At 35.4% G+C, this 18944-nt stretch overlaps 1 protein-coding gene across 2 annotated transcripts in view; it reads right to left on the bottom strand.

Moving 5' to 3' along the window:
• Positions 1–11677: 11677 nt before the first annotated feature.
• Positions 11678–18944, bottom strand: part of ZBTB10 (zinc finger and BTB domain containing 10) — a 32796-nt gene continuing 25529 nt past the window's right edge. For both annotated transcript variants that reach the window (XM_077774326.1, XM_077774321.1), the window contains exons 4-6: positions 17236–17412; positions 16857–17029; positions 11678–16591 (exon numbers count right to left, since the gene is read on the bottom strand). In XM_077774326.1, coding sequence (XP_077630452.1) covers positions 16286–16591; positions 16857–17029; positions 17236–17412 — 656 coding nt within the window. In that variant the 3' untranslated portion in view covers positions 11678–16285. The remainder of the gene's footprint in view (positions 16592–16856; positions 17030–17235; positions 17413–18944) is intronic.

Genomic DNA, 18944 nt, shown 5'->3' with positions numbered 1-18944 from the left:
GGTAGCATCAGAAAGCTGCAGTGGCTTGGTTATTTACTTAAAACATAAATACCAAAACTTTTAATGTTTAGGCTTAGATGATTTAACGGAGTGACTTAGAACTATCAAGGGGAGCAAGCTTTTGAAACACACATAACCAAACCTTTCTCACCAAACCTTAAGTGCTACCAAACACCATTTAATATAATCTTGATATTATCTCATCTTAATTTATACTCTTTCTTTTTACATTCCTAGACTCTTATGTTAGCATCACGTAGTTCTTTAGTTGGCATTTCTATCTCTACTTCATGAGTGCTACCAATCCTAATTAGTGTTCCTTTATGTCATCGAATCACTGGCTTTGCCTGACTTTTTCAGGAGATCCTGATCAGCTACTAGTAGGACACCTTATAACTGGCTATTCTAATTTCTCATTTGACAGAAGCAAAAACCTGGAGGAAAGAGGCATGTGCAGTTCACCATACACTGCAACCATAGAACTTTGCAACACCTTCACCAGTAGAAGGTGGTTCTTTCAACCATCTTCAAAGAAATTCACTAGATAGCACTAAGTGACATTGGACCCAGTCAGTATGAGTCATTCCCCTTAGCACTGGTCAGCAATTTCTAATTTTACAAACAATTGGAAAGAGATAAGAAATAAGAAATAGCTCTTAGAAAGAAAATTTTTATTCATATAGAGAACATTTAAGACATATATTCAAACATTTTTATGAACAAGGGTTTAATGGGTTCCATGATAATGGTCATATGAAGACCATTCCAATATACGTTAGTGTTTGCTGAATGAATGTTACATAATTTCACAAAAGGAATTTCCATCCATTTAAGAACATCTGGATTTCAATACCTGTTTACAACAAGAAAAAAGTGACTTAAGATTTCTTCATGTATTGAAAGTAATCAATTATTTGCTACTAACTCTTCATACATACTGTATTGAAAAAATTGGTTGAGGCCGACAGGGAATTTCAGAAAGTTCCTAAATATAGACTTGGGCATTTTTGACCCTGTCTTGAACACGGCAACTACTATGAGTCATTTAAAAAGTCTTGCACGTAACAGGAACAACTTTAATTGCTCCCAGCTTTCCTTGGTAATAATGGGCACAGCACAGGAACTACTGGTTACCTCCTGGCTAGAGCAAGTGAAAAATCAGCTAGGGTGTGTGTGTGTGTGTGTGTGTGTGTGTGTGTGTACTCCTTTTTTAAATGTTTGGGCATTCACCTAGTCCTGTGGCTATGACATTCCTGGGCAGGGCTTGCTGGTAGTGGAAATAGTGAAGGTCATTCAAACCACTAAATTCTCTACAATATGGAAACTGGCAGACCTACCGCAAGCATAAATTCTCCACCCTCTCCCTCCACCTCTAGCTCACATCTAAAACATTAAGTCTCAGAATATTAATTACGTTAAGTCTTTGTTCTAGTAGGCACTCAAAAGGAAGCTTAAAAATCCCAACTGTTCTAATTATGAGGCTTGTATAGTGTTTATAAGTATCAGCTTATACAGTTACACAAATTACAAATATATAAATACAGAAACAAAAATCCTCTTTTAGAAGCTGGTGAGAATGAGGATGATATAGGTAGGGATTTGTTCATAGAATAGCCTCATCATAAAAAATTACATCTGGATCAAAGATAATTTGGTGTTTTTCGACTACCAGTATTCAAACTGCAATTGGCAACACTTTTAGACTTGGGGGAGACTTCCTAATCACAAGTGTGAGGTCACAGAGATCTCACCTTAAAGTGGGGGAATAGGCCTTATCTTGAATACGCCAACACCAAAGCGTCAGGAGTGACTGCCCATACCGCCTCATGGAGGACTCCAAGGCTGCGATGGTGATCCATGAGACATAGTTTTAGCCATTGGCTGTGTCTCCCTCAAATGTGGGAGAGTGGGGTGGCAGTACACTGACCTTATATTTACTGTTCCTGACTTAAACTGAGGCATTAATCAGCACACCACGATTTGAGTCCAAAGTCTATCACCTAGTAGCCATGACCCCTTGGGCTAGCTAATTTCCTTAAGCCTCAGTTTCCTCATTTTAAAATAGTGATAATAAAAATGCTTAATCCTACAAATTTTTAAAGGATCAATGGATTAAAGTTAGAAAATATTTAAAGTGGGGTCTGGCATATAAGCCCTCTATAAATAAAAGCTACTATTACTGTGATCATTCATGAATACTTTAAGTTGGCAGTTAAAAAATTTTTTTAAAAACACTAGGCCATGAAAGCATAAGGAATAAGACAAAAGTGAAGCTGTTGTAGAGGTTTGGCTGAAGGCCTAGGGCCCCACCTACTCTGCACCAGCTAACCCCACACCCAGAAAGGCATCTTCAAAGAACCCCTACAATCCAAGAGCACAGTTTGAAAAATCCCTGAAGAAGGTTATTTAGCAGTGAAAACAATGCTCCTCTTTTGAGGTTTGCTCTGCATTTGTTAGCGAGTTAGGCTTAAATAAGAAAGGTCATAGTCAGGGCAAAATGGTCAAATTTATGGTACAGAGAAATGCACTATGAAGAAACTGTTCCTGGAAGTTAGGTACTGGGAATCAGGCAATAAATTTAGATGGTTACCATCACAATAAAAAAGTTTTAATTGACATTATTTTTGACAAGTAAAACAGGATTAAAAATCCCTTCAGGTTAGCTAGGGGATGAGGTGGATCCTTAGCTTTGTATTTATATCTAAAACAAAGCTGGATATCATTGAAAGAATTAGCCAAAGAGCAGATGAAAGTAAACAAGGAGCTAAAGTAGGGAACTCAAAGAGATGAAGGTAAATATGTATGGATGCCTGTCAAGCATGAATGCAAAAAGGGAAAATAAAATGTTTAACAATGCATTCACTTTAAAAATTCCCATTATAAATATTTTACTGGATTATTTATTAAAAAATGAATATTGTTACTAGCAACTATCCTATAAAGTATATTTTCTCTTTAAGGATGGATTTTAAAATAGAAATGCCTTGGCATGTTTGAAGAGTTTCTGCTAATTAGTCATTACAGAATACAACGGCATATATAGTAATTTTGATCAGTTTACTAAGAAAAAAAAGGATCTCTAATAGAGCTAAAGAAATATATATGATCTGAATAATACTAATGATCCCATATACCAAATGAACACATTAAAGGAAAACATTCTTTAATTACTCATCAAATTTACCTGTTCAAACATGTAAAATTCATACGACACTCCATAGTTTATTCTGAAAACTTTCTAAATCACAAGTACAAATCATGAAAACTTTTTGTTGAAGAATCCTCTTTCCAATGTAGGGTGCCTCGTGAGGCTTATGGAAATCTTCTCCAATGTCCATGAATGAGAGAGCCACGTAAATGAGTTATAGCTTTACTTTTTATAACTCATGGAAAGCTTGCAACTCTGAAACTAAAACATTAAAGAGCTTAAATATATACCATATTCTGATTACTAATCTCACAATGAAAATACTCTAAACATACTTAAATTATTACAATGGAACTCAATTATACAGTACATTGATCTTCAGTTTCAATTGCTGAAGACTTTACTTGACTGTCATGCTTAAGTTTGGCTTCTGTGTGTGCCTGTGGCTAAAAAATAAAACTAAGTCTATTTTTTAAGATATACAATATTTAGGGGTGACACAGTTGGTTAAGCGTCCGACTTCAGCTCAGGTCATGATCTCATGGTTTGGAAGTCTGAGCCCTACATCAGGCTCTGTGCTGTCAATGCAGAATCTGCTTCGGATCCTGTCTCTCTCCCTCTCTCTCTCAAAAACAAACAAACAAACAAAAAAAGGATATACAAAATGCAGTTGTCTCGTTAATCATCCCCAACAATGAATGTTAATAATGGTGAGAATATAAGAAAAAAGATTTTATTAAAAAGCAGGATATTAATTGACGGTATGATATATTGGGAAAATCCTCAAATCAGAGTTTTCAAGTCAATTCCTTTATATGCTGAAAACACTTTTACAGTGGCAAACAAGCTAGTGCAAATTTATTTTCTGCTTGCAGAAAACATTACATCTGCATCGTTTATGCCTAATTTCCCAAAAATGGCCATTCTGAGGTCTAGAGACCTCAGTATTATTGTCTAGACACAATACTATAGAGAAACTGCTTGCATTAAACAAAAGTTTTAACAAATTGGCATGTCAGTGAGTGATATATGCTTAGAAGAGTAAAAACATCCCCTTTTTCTCTCATATCCATAAATGGCTGAAAAATGGCAGTGATGTTCATCACCTACACAGGCAAAATGCCCTAGGATTCTCAGATATCTTCTATTCTTGGGTTTTAGACAAAGATGAAGGACAGGATGCTAACTGTCCTTGATAACTCTCAAACAGCATATGATAAAATTGACAAAAATGTGTTTTTGGTAACTATTTAAATGGAATTTCCTGATTCATATTTTTAAAGTTCAAACATTGAGAAAATATGTTACACTAAGGATCATTTGGTAATTTTTAAGACTTAATGGCTACCTAATAAGGACAGTATTTCCATTTTTCCATGTTAGTGACATAAATGCACTAGGACTATATTCTATCTGTTTCAAAATAAGTATAATAGTAAAAGCAGCCATAGTTTAGAGAGGAATAGTTTGGGCCTGCGGGACCCGAAGTTTTATAAGAATTTAATAAAAATGAAATATTTCTCACTTAAGAATATGATTTAAAATGCAGTTAAAGGAAATAACTCTCATCTTCCTTGTAATAAATTTTTCCTAAGGGAGTTGAATCATTAAATTTATACATGTTAAAATTATACTGCACTAAAATCAGTTAATTGTGAAAATCTTGAGTGCCTAGGATTAAGCAACATTTAAATTTTTATATCAAGCTGCAAACTTAATCTTATCTTGGGAGAAGTTAAGTTTAATCTTATGTTAAGTGTTTTACACCAATGCCAGGAAATTAATGTTCTACTCTCTAAGAAATATTTCTGGATGCTTTTCTTCAAAATCTTTTTGGGCATCGGTTTTTTATATAAAATACTTAATTCTTAGACTTAAGAGGTAAGACGTTGAAGAGGAAAAGGGTGAACATGGGTTTCTGATGTTATACAGGAATGAAACCATACAGTATGGTTTTCTAGCAATGGAAAAATCTTAAGTTCCTAAGCAGACTTCAAATATAGTAGACTCCCTGCCCCCCTCCTCCCCCTCCCCAGTTTCCACTGTTACATAGACTGTTACATGGAAGGATGAGCGTTTGTGTGGCATTAAGAGATAGAATAAATGGATTTCAATCTGACTCAGTTCTGAGAATGGAAAAGCATCTCAAGCTAATAGGAGCTGCAATATGAGGTGATGAGTTGGAGATGAACATTTATGGAATGAAATCAGGCAGAGGCTGGGTAAACAAGGTTGCTGTGTAAACAAGGTTCCTTCAGTTCAGGTTCTGTTGACCTGTCTAGTTAACAGAGGTTTATACATGTTGACATGAGTCACCTAGACACCACCTCATCAAACAGTGTTCATGTGGTTGGATGCATTAAATGTCTCTGGAGAGACCAAGATTATAGTTTTTCTAAAGGTGACATTGCTGTGTAGTATCAGCTCATGGTGAGACCCCATATAGTAAAATGTCAGTCTAAAGACTCTTGATGTCATTCAAGAGAAATGAAAGAACTGAGACCCAAATTAGGATCGTGATTGAAAATCCTTTGTTTCCAACAATGATGCATGGTGTCATTTAAACAAATTATTTGTAAACTGAAAAGAGAGGTAAGTGAGGAGAGTCACTAAGGCTTGTCATTGTGATCATCTGGGACTGAATAAGAACCCCAAGGGAAAGAATACAGGGACAGTGCCCAGCATTGAATTAAGGGAATACCAATACTTAATGGGGTCAAGTTAGAGGAGAGCTGTATGAAGGAAATTAGGCATTAACAGAAGCAATTGCTGCAGAGGTGAAGATTTGGCAACTAGTCATTAGTGGCCTTTATGCAAATAGTTTTGTTCAAATATTCAAGTTGCAATCCAGATTGCAGTCGGTGGAGTAGTGCAACCCCTGCTGAATTCTTAAGTGGCTGTGTTCTTCTCAGAGTTCCTTCATGTGTCCTTTTTGAACATATTTCATTCTCCTAAAGGGACAGTATTTTTTTTTTAATGTTTATTTTAAGAGACAGAACACGAGTGGGGGAGGGGCAGAGAGAGAGGGAAACAGAATCCTAAGCAGGCTCCGGGCTGTGAGCTGTCAGCAGAGCCCCACGCGGGGCTCAAGCCCACAAACCATGAGATCATGACCAGAGCTGAAGTCAGACGCTCAACAGACTGAGCCACCCAGGCGCCCCCTGAAGCAGCAGTATCTTATTAGAAGAGGAACAGAACTTCTCCTAAATTCATTAGAATCAGACCTCTGTTCTGATTAATTTTAGCCTTAATAAGAAAAAACTCTTGGAACTAATTAGATCAATGTTGAAACTGCGTTTTAATTAGAAATTTTGACTATGAAGAATTGTATTCAGTACTTAGTTCATTTGACATGCATTTAGTAAGAGCCTACTATTGCAAGAAACTGAAAAAAAACACAAGACCACAGGGGCCTCCGTAGGGCTTCCAGTGGGGAATTAGTAGGTTTGAAATGACAGATTTCCGGCTCAGTTTGATAGTCTTTAGTCTTCTGATTCAGTGTGAGTCTTTAGTCTTGGGAATATTTCCTCAGGGGCTTGATGGAAAGTATTTTTCAGGTCAGATACTTTGGCTTATTTACTCACAAGCTTAGCATTTTCAACCTATATCCAAGATGACTGACAAGTCTAATTTACTGACATCTTTTATGAATGCAGGTGTTAATGAAAGACTCCCAAATTAGTTTACATTCTAAAGGCTGTGGAAAATCAATGTCATAGTACTTGATTAATAAGGTTGAGGCTTGATGTAAAAATAACCTCTTAACATGGGATAAAGTGGCAATGAAAGGGCCTAGATTTAAAAGTATAGATTTTTATCAGCCAGTGAAGTCTCCTCTCTTAAAGCTCTGAATGTACTTCTGAGTTGAATGTAGTTTTTCTTATTTAGGAACTAGGGAATGGGGTTGGGGGAAGACATCTGTGTAATGGGATAGAGTATTTAAGTTCCTATTAAGGTCTTACTGTCTAATCAGAGCTAAGATGGTAAGGTTTTCATCCTCAGCTAAAATGGTGCCACCAGAGCGTTAAATCTTTTTGCTACTCAAGGTCTGCAGTTCTGGAGAGAAAATAATTCATTGCTATTAGGAAGGCACATCATTCTTCAGTGTGTGTATTGCAAGGACAAAGAGAGGGAAGATAGATGTGGAGAATTTATAGATCAGAGGTCAGCAAACTGCAGCCCAATTTTGTTAAGTAAAGCTTTATCAGAACACAGCCACACAATTCATTTACATGTGGTCTATGGCTGCTTTCATGATACAAGAGCAAAGTTGACTAGTTGGAACGAATACCTTATGGCCCACAAGGCCAACAATACTTACTATCTGGCTATATACAGGAAAAGCTTGCTGACTCGTACAATTTAGAATCCTGACCCAAAAAAACAGTGTAAAATACACATAGGCACACATATGCGACATAAGACTGGAATTTCGATATTTGATATTGAGATTCATTTTAGTGAGGCTTATATATACTACGCTAAAAACAAGGAGCATAAAAATTGAATAAGGATACATTCCTTAAGAATAACTTGGAGTGGAGGGAACTACGGAAGCTTGCAATTTTATCCTTTGAGAAAGGTGGTCATCTTTCCCTACGCCAAAACTAAGTGGACTGAACATTAACCTTAAGTGTGTGCAACTGTACTGAACTGCTTTACTGGAAGGGAGAACTCCTCTGGGTCAAAGTCACTTCATCATCCCCTCCTCTCCCCAAATAGGAGGTAGACTCTGTTAAGGTCTCCGTTTCCCTGAGTACATAAATGACCTTCTGAATAAGAGCTTCTCTGATCCTACAGACTTGTCCAGTAAAATTCTTGTCCTACATAACTAGGAGATACCTAGAGACTAATCATTCCTTTCCCAGAAAAATCTAAATAGCTGATAAAAACATTTGTTTGCCCATGAAGACAAAAATATTAAAGTCCATTCAAAAATTATATGGAAACATCTTTTCTCCTCAGTAACTTTTAAGATACATTTTCAAGGTAAAAGTTTTCTTCCTCCTTATATTGAAAGGAGACAATACAAAGTACCATGTATGCATTTTCTTACCTTAATCTTAAAGTTTTTAGTTATCCTACCCATCCACAACTCCCAATCATTCCTATTTTTTAAAGCCACTGATATGAAGGGATGGGTTTTTTTTTTTGTACCCTCCTTGCTTAATGAATCTTTTCCCATTGCAAATGGCTTGTAGTACAGTTGAGAACTGAATATAGTGTGATCTTATCCATCACAGGTAACCATTTTCACCCAAATGGGTATTCAATATATATCTATATAACCAAAGAAAAGAATCCATAGGCTAAAATGGGAGCTCACATTTTTGAGTATGGTGTAAGTCACCAGTATTAAAAAAGGGCCAGAAAACAGACTGGGATGCCAGTAAGTCAGCTACCTTCAGAAGGCCCAAGTAAAGGCAAAAGTTTAGAAAGAATGAAACTACCTGCCTGAAACCTAATGTAGGATTCTAATAAACATGTTTAGACCTACAAAATGACAAAATCCTAAAAGGAGGCAAATTTAAGACTACCAAGTAAGAGAAAATCCACACCAACACATATAAAGCTGTTGTTCAAATCTCCCTTGCCACGGTGAGGACAGTTCCCTGGGCTAGCACTCTTGGACATGGATTCTGTTCCTAGAATTGTGATTCTTTGTAATGAGTTAATTGATTTAATGCTTTAGGTGGCAGTTACTTGAAAAATCAGTGTGGTAAAGTCTACTTCGGAGAATTACCCATGTGTCTATTAAAATGCCAACATCCCAGTTTAGGAATCTAGATCTTACCAAAATCCAAGTGGATGAGTCAAGAACAGGGGAGAGGGTGAGGGTGACAAAAGTACTAATCATCTTCCATATGAACACAATTTGTCTTTTATATGGTAAAACATAAATGCCTACACAACATGCCTCTTTACAAATATAGAAATCATCATCAACAAAAGCATCAGATCTAAATGATCTTTATTGATGCATTGTTGCACTCTACATGAAAGCATCAACTCCAATAGAGGTTACTGTAGGTTTTCACTTCCTTATATACACGGAATATTAGACACTTCACGATGTTAGTGGGGACTAGGCCAGTCACTTTAAAACGATCATTTTACAGCAAATGGCTTTTATTCTTGTCACTAAGTACTTCAAGTTATATGGATGGTGTAGGTTAAGAAAAAAAATCAAAAGGCTACTTGCACTGAGATTTCTATCATGAGATTTGCTAGAGGTTGGGTTTGGTTAGGTCTTCAGATACTGGTCACCTATGGAGGTATTGTGGGAAAGAGTCCCAACCAAGGGATCCCCGTGCTCGGCAACACAAACTACTTGTAAACAAAATTAGCTCGTTAACTATATGCCATTATATAGTAGCAAGCAAATTCCTAAAAAAGTTGCTGACAGTCTTTTAATAATCACTTAGTAAATGATTTTGAGCTCAGACTACATGGCAGGGATTGCATTTAAATACTTTGTAGTCTCTAATTTCAGTTTTCCTAAATCTTAGTAAAATACTGAAATGGAAGTTCAGAAATCCTGGATCCCAAAATTGACTGCAAAGTCATTGTAGTAACTTCCCTGGGAATCAATTATTACTTTCTCAAAATTTCTTTCAGCCTAGGGTTGCCTGGGTGGCCCAGTCAGCTGAGTGCCCAACTTTGGCTCAGGTTATCATCTCCCAGTTCTGAGTTAGAACTGCTGCTGCAAGCACAGAACCTGCTTCAGATCCTCTGTCCCCCTCTTTGCCCCTCCCCAGTCCCTATGCTCTCTCTCAAAAATAAACATTAAAATTTCTTTCAACCTAAAAAATTCTACAATTGGGGTACCTGGGTGGCTCAGTAGGTTAAATGTCCTGTCCGACTCTTGATTGCAGTTCATGATCTCAGTTTGTGGGTTTGAGCCTCGTGTTGGGCTTTGCACACTGACCACGCAAAGCCTGCTTGGGATTCTCTCTCTCCCTCTGCCTCTTTCCAGCTCACGGTGTTTCTGTCTTAAATAAACTTAAAAAAAATTCTACAAGTATCCTGAAATACTTTGTGTCATTTTCTTTTTCTGAGTGACTGTTCAGACATGTGCTACGAAGGAAGATTGTCTTCTGCATATGTTCAGTAATATTCTAAAACATACCTAGTTATGCCTGGAAGATTAGTAATTACTGTCAAACTTTGGTTGTGTTGGAAAAAAAATATCTGGCTGGCACTCAGATAGTATCAATAGCATGTAAAGGCACCATGTAGTAATACCGCCTATTGTCTAATTCACTTTAACTGAATAGATTTCTTGTGGTCCATCTTTTATTACCTCCTTTAGTTCAAAATTGAGAAAAAGTAACAACACAGACTAAGATCTGAAGGACCTTTAATTTTCTCATCTAACCAAAGACCCAGTAATTTAATTTCCTACACTACCTTCCAAACATTGGTCTGTGATGATGTACAAAGTGAAAAAGAAAAAAAGCTCAAATAACAATTTTTTCCATAAAGCTGAACCAATTGTTCTTAATTTCCACTGCGTCCTTTTTGGTGTCATGAGATACTTATGCATAATTCTATCAGTGTTCTTGCTAATCAAAAAACTAGTTAACTACAATGGCCCAAAAATGTTTAAGCAAAAAACAAAGCAAAACAAAAAAACATCTTTGGATAGAACTGTTTGGTCAATATCACCTTAGCCAAAAGGCTTATCAGGTAATCTTTCACCTTCTCTAGAACATCTCCAGCAATAGGACATCTGGTTTCTTTCTGAAGCAATTACATTTCATCTTTGGATAATTATTAAAAGCTGCTTTTTAATCTGGAGTCAAATGGTCCCAATCTTAGCCTGTTGGAACCATACAGAACATATGTAATTATTCTGCCATATGATGGCTTTTACAGTTTTAAGACACTAGGCGTTTACATGTTACACGGCACCCTTCTCCAAACAAAACTTTCCTTTCTTTAGTAGAGTCTGTATCTGGTCATTCTGTGATCTCCTTTGTTCTATTATGTACACCACAACCACAAATCCCTATAAAAAAAATAAAATAGGGAAGTATGTTTTCTCTATAAAGTTTCAAAGACCTGAAACATATTTACTTGTAATTCATTAGTCTCCTAAAATGCAGTCAATATAGGGTGAAGTAGTTTGCCTTTGCTTTTCAATCCACTTCCAAAATTATGCACACGTGTAAATTAGAGGGGAAATATTTTAATGTTTTCTAAAACCTAGAGAATCCCAAAAGTAAAAGATTTAGACGAAATACTGATTACAGATCACTGCTATCTATTAATTAAAGCAGCTCTCCAAGTGTTACTAGGAGGTAGTTTGAGTCATTTATGTACTTCATATAAAAACATACAAACCAAAAAACCCTAACATTCTGTAATTCAAACTTGTAAACCTTAGTACAAAGACATCTGAATTATACATAAGTCAAAATTTACAAAGGTGTTCGACTACCCCAATTAGTCTAAATTAATACTTTCACTGAAAAGAAATCTGAATTAAATGTCAGAGTCAACAAAATTCACAAAGCCAGAAGCAAGTTTAGTGCTCACAAGTTTATATTTTTAGGTTTGATAAAGATTCTTGTGTATTTTCTAAATACACAGACAAAACAGTTTTGGAAGTTTACATACATGTCTTAGGACACTTATACTAGGTAGGTAAATTACATTTAAAAAATTGGTCTTCGTAAAAGATCTTCCCAAAGAGCTTTTACAAACAGCAGGCAGAAGAAAGCGTTCTTTTATGTTTACAGTGTTTAAAATGCTGATTCTCCCATTTCATAATGGCCTCAACCATCCCTCTCCTCAACTCAAAATTTTATTCTCAATAGCCAGTGTACTCCAAATTAAGTACCCAATGTCATAAAATTCAGGGCTAGAAAACATCTTTTCAAGTGTGCTTATCCCTAACACATTTTAAACTACCTAGAACTGTTCAACCTCACGTGAAAGCAGGGATACAGCAGGAAAAAAACTTTCCATTTTAAATCCTAAAGTGACTAAGAAAAAACACCTGTTAGTTCTAAGCACATATATTATGTACCATAGTTAAGTTTAAGGATCTGGGTGACTGAACGGCACAAAAACTGGGGTTCACATCTAGTTCTTCACTTTAAAACCATCCTTTTAAAAATAAAACGCCACAGCCAGTTAATAGCATGTGCTACACTGAGGTCAGGTGTCTTATAGTCAGGTGACAAAACTGCTGTATTAGGAGGAAAAGAGTGATAAGGATATTTGAGGGAGAGGGAAGATTAGACACTCAAATTCCTAACATGATGTTTTATGGGGAAAACAGGTCTCCATACACAAACTGCTTTAAAGCACTGAAATTCTACAAAAAGTTGAATGAGGCAGTTAATAGAGCCCCCTAAAAAGAGCATGGGCTTCAGAATCAGATCTGGTCAAAACCCAGCTCGACCACTTAGTAGCTGTGTTACATTGGGCAAGTTATATTACGCAAATTTCTTGGAGCCTTTCTTTTCCATAAAATGGAGACAATAGCACCCACCTTATAGGGAATTATATAAAATAATGTAAAGCGCAATGGCACATGTAGGCACTAAAAAAAATGGTAGCTTTTTGAATCATTCAGAAAAATAAACTCTTCTATGTTGACAGAATCCTTAAAATATATATAAAGTTTACCGAAGTTTTAAAATTTATTTTTTTAAACTCCTCTTCCATCACACTTTGCCCTGTATTATACTTTTCCAGTCATCTTCAGGCTTTTTACACTGTACTGTATGAATATAAATTTCCCAACCCTGATCCTTTCATTTTCTATTTTCTCCCCCTTTCCTTATTTCCCCCTTTCCTTGTGGTTCACATCTATTACTGAACTAAGATGCGTTAGGCTCCCATTATGTACCAGACAATGTTCTAAGCGCTTTACAGGAATTAACTCATTCATTTTCACTCTTCTCCAGCAGGACAGCTCTACCAAAACCAGCTAGTGTTCCCCACCCTGTCAAATTTCAAAGCTATTCATTAGTGTTCAGCTTCCCCTTCCTACAGGTTTTTTAAGCTCTTAATTGCTAGGGTGCTAAAATTTAGCAAAACATCTAGGGAATATGAATAATGAGGGCCAATAATGCAGGGACCATATGGAAGTAACTGTCTCTGAGAATCCTAAGAAATAATACATGATCTTGATTTATATGAGAGGGTCTGTTACTCAAGCGAATAGGAAAGAAACAGTTTATATTCTTCCTCTTCATTAAAATTACAAGCTCTAAAATATGTTTCTCATTTAAAAAAGAAGTTACAAGAGAAAAATTCAGCAAATGTATTAACACATAATTCTGCCAGGGCTCTGCAGACAAAATTATGAGTATTCCATTGTCACCTCTGAGACCAATCATAAGTTCTTAGTATCTATCAACTTCCTGAAATTGTACTGTAAGTCAGAAAAAGAATATACTTAAAAAAAAAAGTCCAGTAGTATACCTTAGTACTAAAACTATTTTTTAAAAAAGACCTAGAAGGGAAAAGGCAGTCCCTCGAGATCATGAAATAAAATAAGTTAGGCAGTCAGCAAGTAGAAAAATCTGTCAGTTCTGTTTCTGGTAAAATGTTTACTTTAAAGAAGAACTTTTTATATAGGCTGAGGCTAATATATTCAAGAGTATAAACATTATTCCTTTGGATTACCTTTCTAAAAACAAACTTTTAAAGTATCATATTTCAGTTGACTAAAAATATAGCCAAATCTGTCACAACACAACATAAAAAGTAATGGACAATTATAGAATATTTTAAATTAACAGTAACAAGCCATCTACATCAAACCTTGTTTCCAACTAAAACCAAAACAAAAGCACAACAATCCCGTAGTGTACCAAGTGTGTATTTCAATTTACTGTATGCAATCTAACAAAAATTTGGTCATAATTTACCAGATATACATAAATGATTTAAGTAGTAAAAGAAAATTCAGTTTAAAGAGAGTTAAGTTCATATCTTGAGGAAAAGTAAAAGTACATTAAGAATGTAAAGCCAAGTCCAGTTTCTATGCAATAAGTGAACTGTAGTCTAATAAAGCAGATTTAGGTGATTTTCAGATATATATCTTTTCTCTTTAATATATATTTATATATAGACAGATCTACCAATTGTAAACTATGGTTTATTTTAAAGGAGGGGAATAATGGGATGAAAGAAATCTTTATACTATACTTACATATTCACAAAGCAGAACATTTTACGTTTAAAATACTTTTTCATTCATAGTATCTTTGCCCAACTAACGTCTACTTTGGACCCCACCAGAATTACATTATACTCATTTGTCTAGAACACTGAGAATAAGATGTACTCTTCAGTCTTAAACAAAAATCAAACCAAACTATTCATGTCAGTTTTACAATTATGTAGAAACTACAATCAAGTTTAGATGACAAAAGATGTATCTAACCATGTAACTGTATTTTATATCTTTGATTTATCCAAGCAGAAACATCAATGTCTAACATTAAACCATTATACTACTGAAAACGGAGACAATGAGAAAGCTTGTCTCTTAAAAAAAGTATCAACTTTTCAACTTTGATCAGATGGAGCACCAAAAGGATTATGTCTGTCAAAGTATACTTTGCAATTTTTTCCACGCAAATAGCATAATTTAGTGACCTGATATAAAATAGGAAAATATACTCAATTTCTATTTAAAAGAAAGCTGAAAATATGATATCCCTCAATCTTATATAATATACAATATGTTCCTGATAAATGTCATGCATGTTAATATTATGTGAAATGCTGCTGTGAGTTTAACAATCAGCTAATTCATCTGTCATCAGGCTAAATAAATCTGACAATTTCAACTTAATACATCACCCCCTGTACCCTGAAGAATTTAGTTAACAGAATAATTGTAAAGCCTCTCAGTATCTTATTTGTAAGATTTTTGCAGACTGCTGAATCATGGTGACTACAAGATTATATATGAAGATGTAGTAACTTTGAGGAATTGAAATATAATGATCTATCATAATTTCAAAACACTCAATATCCCAGTATCAAACAAGAGAGAATGCACTTTTTGTGTTATTTTTAATGATAAAAAGGGCACAGGAGTAAAAACCTGATATTTCACTTATATTGCATAACAAGCTAACCAAACTGGACATGGAGGTCAAATTAGGAAAAACAAATCATTTTACTTATTGTTTCTATGACTTTTCTTTCGATTAGATTTCTGTCTTTTCAAATAGGACTGAGGTATAGTACACTGGCAAAATTAAAAAGGCAAACCAGAATAGTGCCAAAGTAACAGATACCCAAAACCGAATACCATGTCAGAAAACGTCATATGGTAACCATTTATCAGATTAGAGCAGCAGGAGAAAGTTACTTCTAAATCATAATCATTTTAGTGGTATATTTGTCAACTTCGCCACATTAACTTTGCAACATCATTTCTTCATGTGTGAAGTACTAAAATTCATGTCAAAAAGGAAAGGGGGAATGGAGGAAGTCAGTTAGTTCATTCCAATAAATTACCTCTCCAGTTCTTATAAACATGCCCATCAGCACAAAATTGAGAAATAATACCTAAGACTAGAAGAGACTTGGTTTAAGTTATGAAGCAAACTAAAATGGAAAAATACAGAAAAGTAGAACCAATGGGGTTGAAAAGGCCCCTCACTGAAAATCTGTATTAAAAAAAAATAAAATTAATAAAAATAAAAATAGAAACAAAACTCTACTAGTACAAACTAGCCTGAGTGGTTTGATGGACAGAGTAATTGGGTCTGTCTGCTGTCACTGTAGTCTCATAAATGGATTTTCTTCATTCATGTTTAAGTGGCACATGAATGTAAGCTCTTTAAGGACAGGTACTATATATTTGTAGGACCCAAATAATTACTGTATATCCTATAAATAAAAAATATTTTACTTTGATAACTGACTGAAGATGTGGGGACTCCATGTAATCCAACCACAAGGTTGTCTGCTGTACAGTCCTGTGCAAATATAAAAAAAAATTTTTTTTTTGCTATAAGGCTTTTTGACCCTACAGTTTTCACAGCAACATAACTACCATCCAGCATGTACCATATTTTGCAAGCCTTCAAGTTCAACAATTCAAATTGTCGATTCATATTATGTCCAAATGCAGCATCCTTGAGGAGTATAGGTCAGTTAATCATCTAGAGACATACAAACATCTCCTGATTCATCCCATCGAGATGGATCATTCTGATCTTCTCCATCATCAACCAGCTCTTCATCAGCTTCTCCTACTTCATTTTCCTCATATTCTTCATCCCGAGGGAAATCTGTATCCTGTCCCTGATCTACACCTTCTTGCCCTCCTGGTTGTGATTTATCTGCACAGTCTACACAAACACCATAGCGTCGAGATCCATGTCTTATTCCAACACTGGCTGCTAACATGAAGATCTTCTTACACACCATACATTTGTATTTTTTATCCTTTTTATGCACCTAATTGAAGGGGGGAAAAATCCAATATAAGGATAGTATGGACAATAATGCATTTGAACCACTCAAATTAAACTACCCATGTAACAATGAGTGAATGTATACCCTTGTTTTTCTGTATGAAGTTCAGTTCATAAATCACATTTCTACTTAAGGCAATTTATTAATAATAAACCTTCCCTAAATTTCAGTTAATAGTGTTAAAATACCTTAAACTTCACTGAAAGACAGTTTATCTCAAAAATCAGTTATATTTAAAGTTACTTACCAGGGAATGTCTTTTCACATGTTCTCTGCGAGTAAACAGTTTTCCACAAATGTCACAGCTAAATGATCTGACTCCCGTATGAATGAGCAAATGCCTTTTTAGTGTTCGTCTGTATTTGGCTACATAGCTACAATGAGGGCATTTTAACTTGTTCATGATTAGAGATGATTCACCTTTGAGAATAAAAACAAAACACACACACACAAAAGCAATTATATATTAAGCAGAAAACTTGCTATCAAAAACCTTGTCTATCCTTGAAAACGGGGATTATAGGGCTACGATACTATCCGAGTTTTTAAAAACTCAGAATATGGAAGCTTTTAATTGTCAATAATAATCTTAAAATTCTGTAGATGTTTAAATAACTAATACTTGCCATTTTCCCAAGTTTCTTGTTTTGGCCAAGATTCAGGCAATAATCCATACTTGAAATCGTTTGAAGCACCTGGTATCAATCCATACTTGAAATCATTTGAAGTACCTGGTAGCAATCCATACTTGAAATCACCTGAAGGGCCAGGCATCAGGCCATACTTGAAATCATGTGAAGTACCTAATACAATTGAAAAGTCATTCTGATGTAATGATGGTAATAAAGACCTGTCTCTTATTAGAATTAAAAGAAAAACAGAATAAATTTATTTATATTTTATGAGCACTATGATGGAGCAGCTTAATATAAATAGCTAAATAAAAATCTCTACATTTTAGTCTGAAACTGACATGTCTTCATACTCTATTATGCTCCCCCCCCCATATTTTGTTATTCTAATCATAATACCCTGATTGGCAGGCATCTTAAATAGAAAAACTAAAATTTAAAATATAATTCAACCATTGGGAGAGGAAAATTTAGTAAAATCCAAATAGTACATAGAGGCCACAAGAAAGTACTTTTATAGTGTATTTCAAACATACTGAAATCAGTGCTATCTCGTTATTCCTCATTATTATATCATCTGAGACTATCACCCTGAAGCCCAGCTGTGAAATGGAAGTGTCCTTATTGTCCCCAAAATAATCACATAATCTTGTTTTTTAAGACTAATCAGCATTGAAAAATGGACTAAGAACGAAGAGTAAATACAAGAAAATTACAAATTCAAGGTTCTTGCATTATTATACCCATTTGTTGTTTCAAATACACTGAGGAAAGGTAGCTGAATGCCCTCTTGGGGGATTCATCAGAACTCTCTAACTCCATCCTTAAGTCCAGAAAGTAGAATTAGTATAGTCAATGTCCCTTAAGGAATTTGTGCTGGAGGATCTTTAGACTAGCTAAGATAAAAATTACCTCCTTTGGATATGTTTCCTTTTTACTTCTTAAGATTATTTTTAAGTAATCTTTAAACCCAGTGTGACTGCTTGAACTAACCACCCTGCGATCAAGAGTTGCATGCTCCACGGACTGAGCCAGCCAGTCACCCATGGATAAGATTCCTTCTTGAATATTGTACGTATTTTCCTGAATCCAGGAATCCTGTGGCAATGTAAACATATCCAGAATTCTCCATAGCTATTGCCACCCTGATCTAATCAATCACCTACTCTTGCCTCTGGATGATTTTCAATAGCCATCAGTTTGTCTCCGGGCTCACAATATTGCCCTCTTACAGTTTGCTCTCAACATAGCAATTAGCGATTCTTTCAGAACTTTTAATTCTGAGCCTGGCACTGCTCTGCCCAAAAGCCTGCAAGGACTACCCATATCTCATTCGAAGTAAAAACCTAAGACTTTCAATACCTTACACAGCCTTATGTACTCTAGCCCTTGCTTCTAACCACTACCCCTGGTTACTCTATTTCAGCCATACTGGCCTTTGTACTGTTCCTCCATGGGAAAATGGGACCCTCTACGAGACCTTTGCACTTAACTCTACTTTCCTCTGCCTGAACACTCCTTTCTAGGCTATATGCTAGCTCACTTGTGCAGTAATTTATTAATTTTCCTCCCACAAAAACCATGAATTTTAGAAAAGAATGTTTGTCAAAAAGGACTTCCTAAAAATTCATTTTTCTGTATCTGCCAGATATACTACTTCTCTTAAAAATTAAAATAACCTAGGGGCGCCTGGGTGGCTTAGT

Source organism: Crocuta crocuta, unplaced genomic scaffold (assembly GCF_008692635.1).
Source record: "Crocuta crocuta isolate KB4526 unplaced genomic scaffold, BGI_CrCroc_1.0 scaffold81, whole genome shotgun sequence".
In the NCBI taxonomy this organism is placed as follows: Eukaryota; Metazoa; Chordata; class Mammalia; order Carnivora; family Hyaenidae; genus Crocuta; species Crocuta crocuta.
This window is presented reverse-complemented; position numbering and strand designations above follow the sequence as displayed.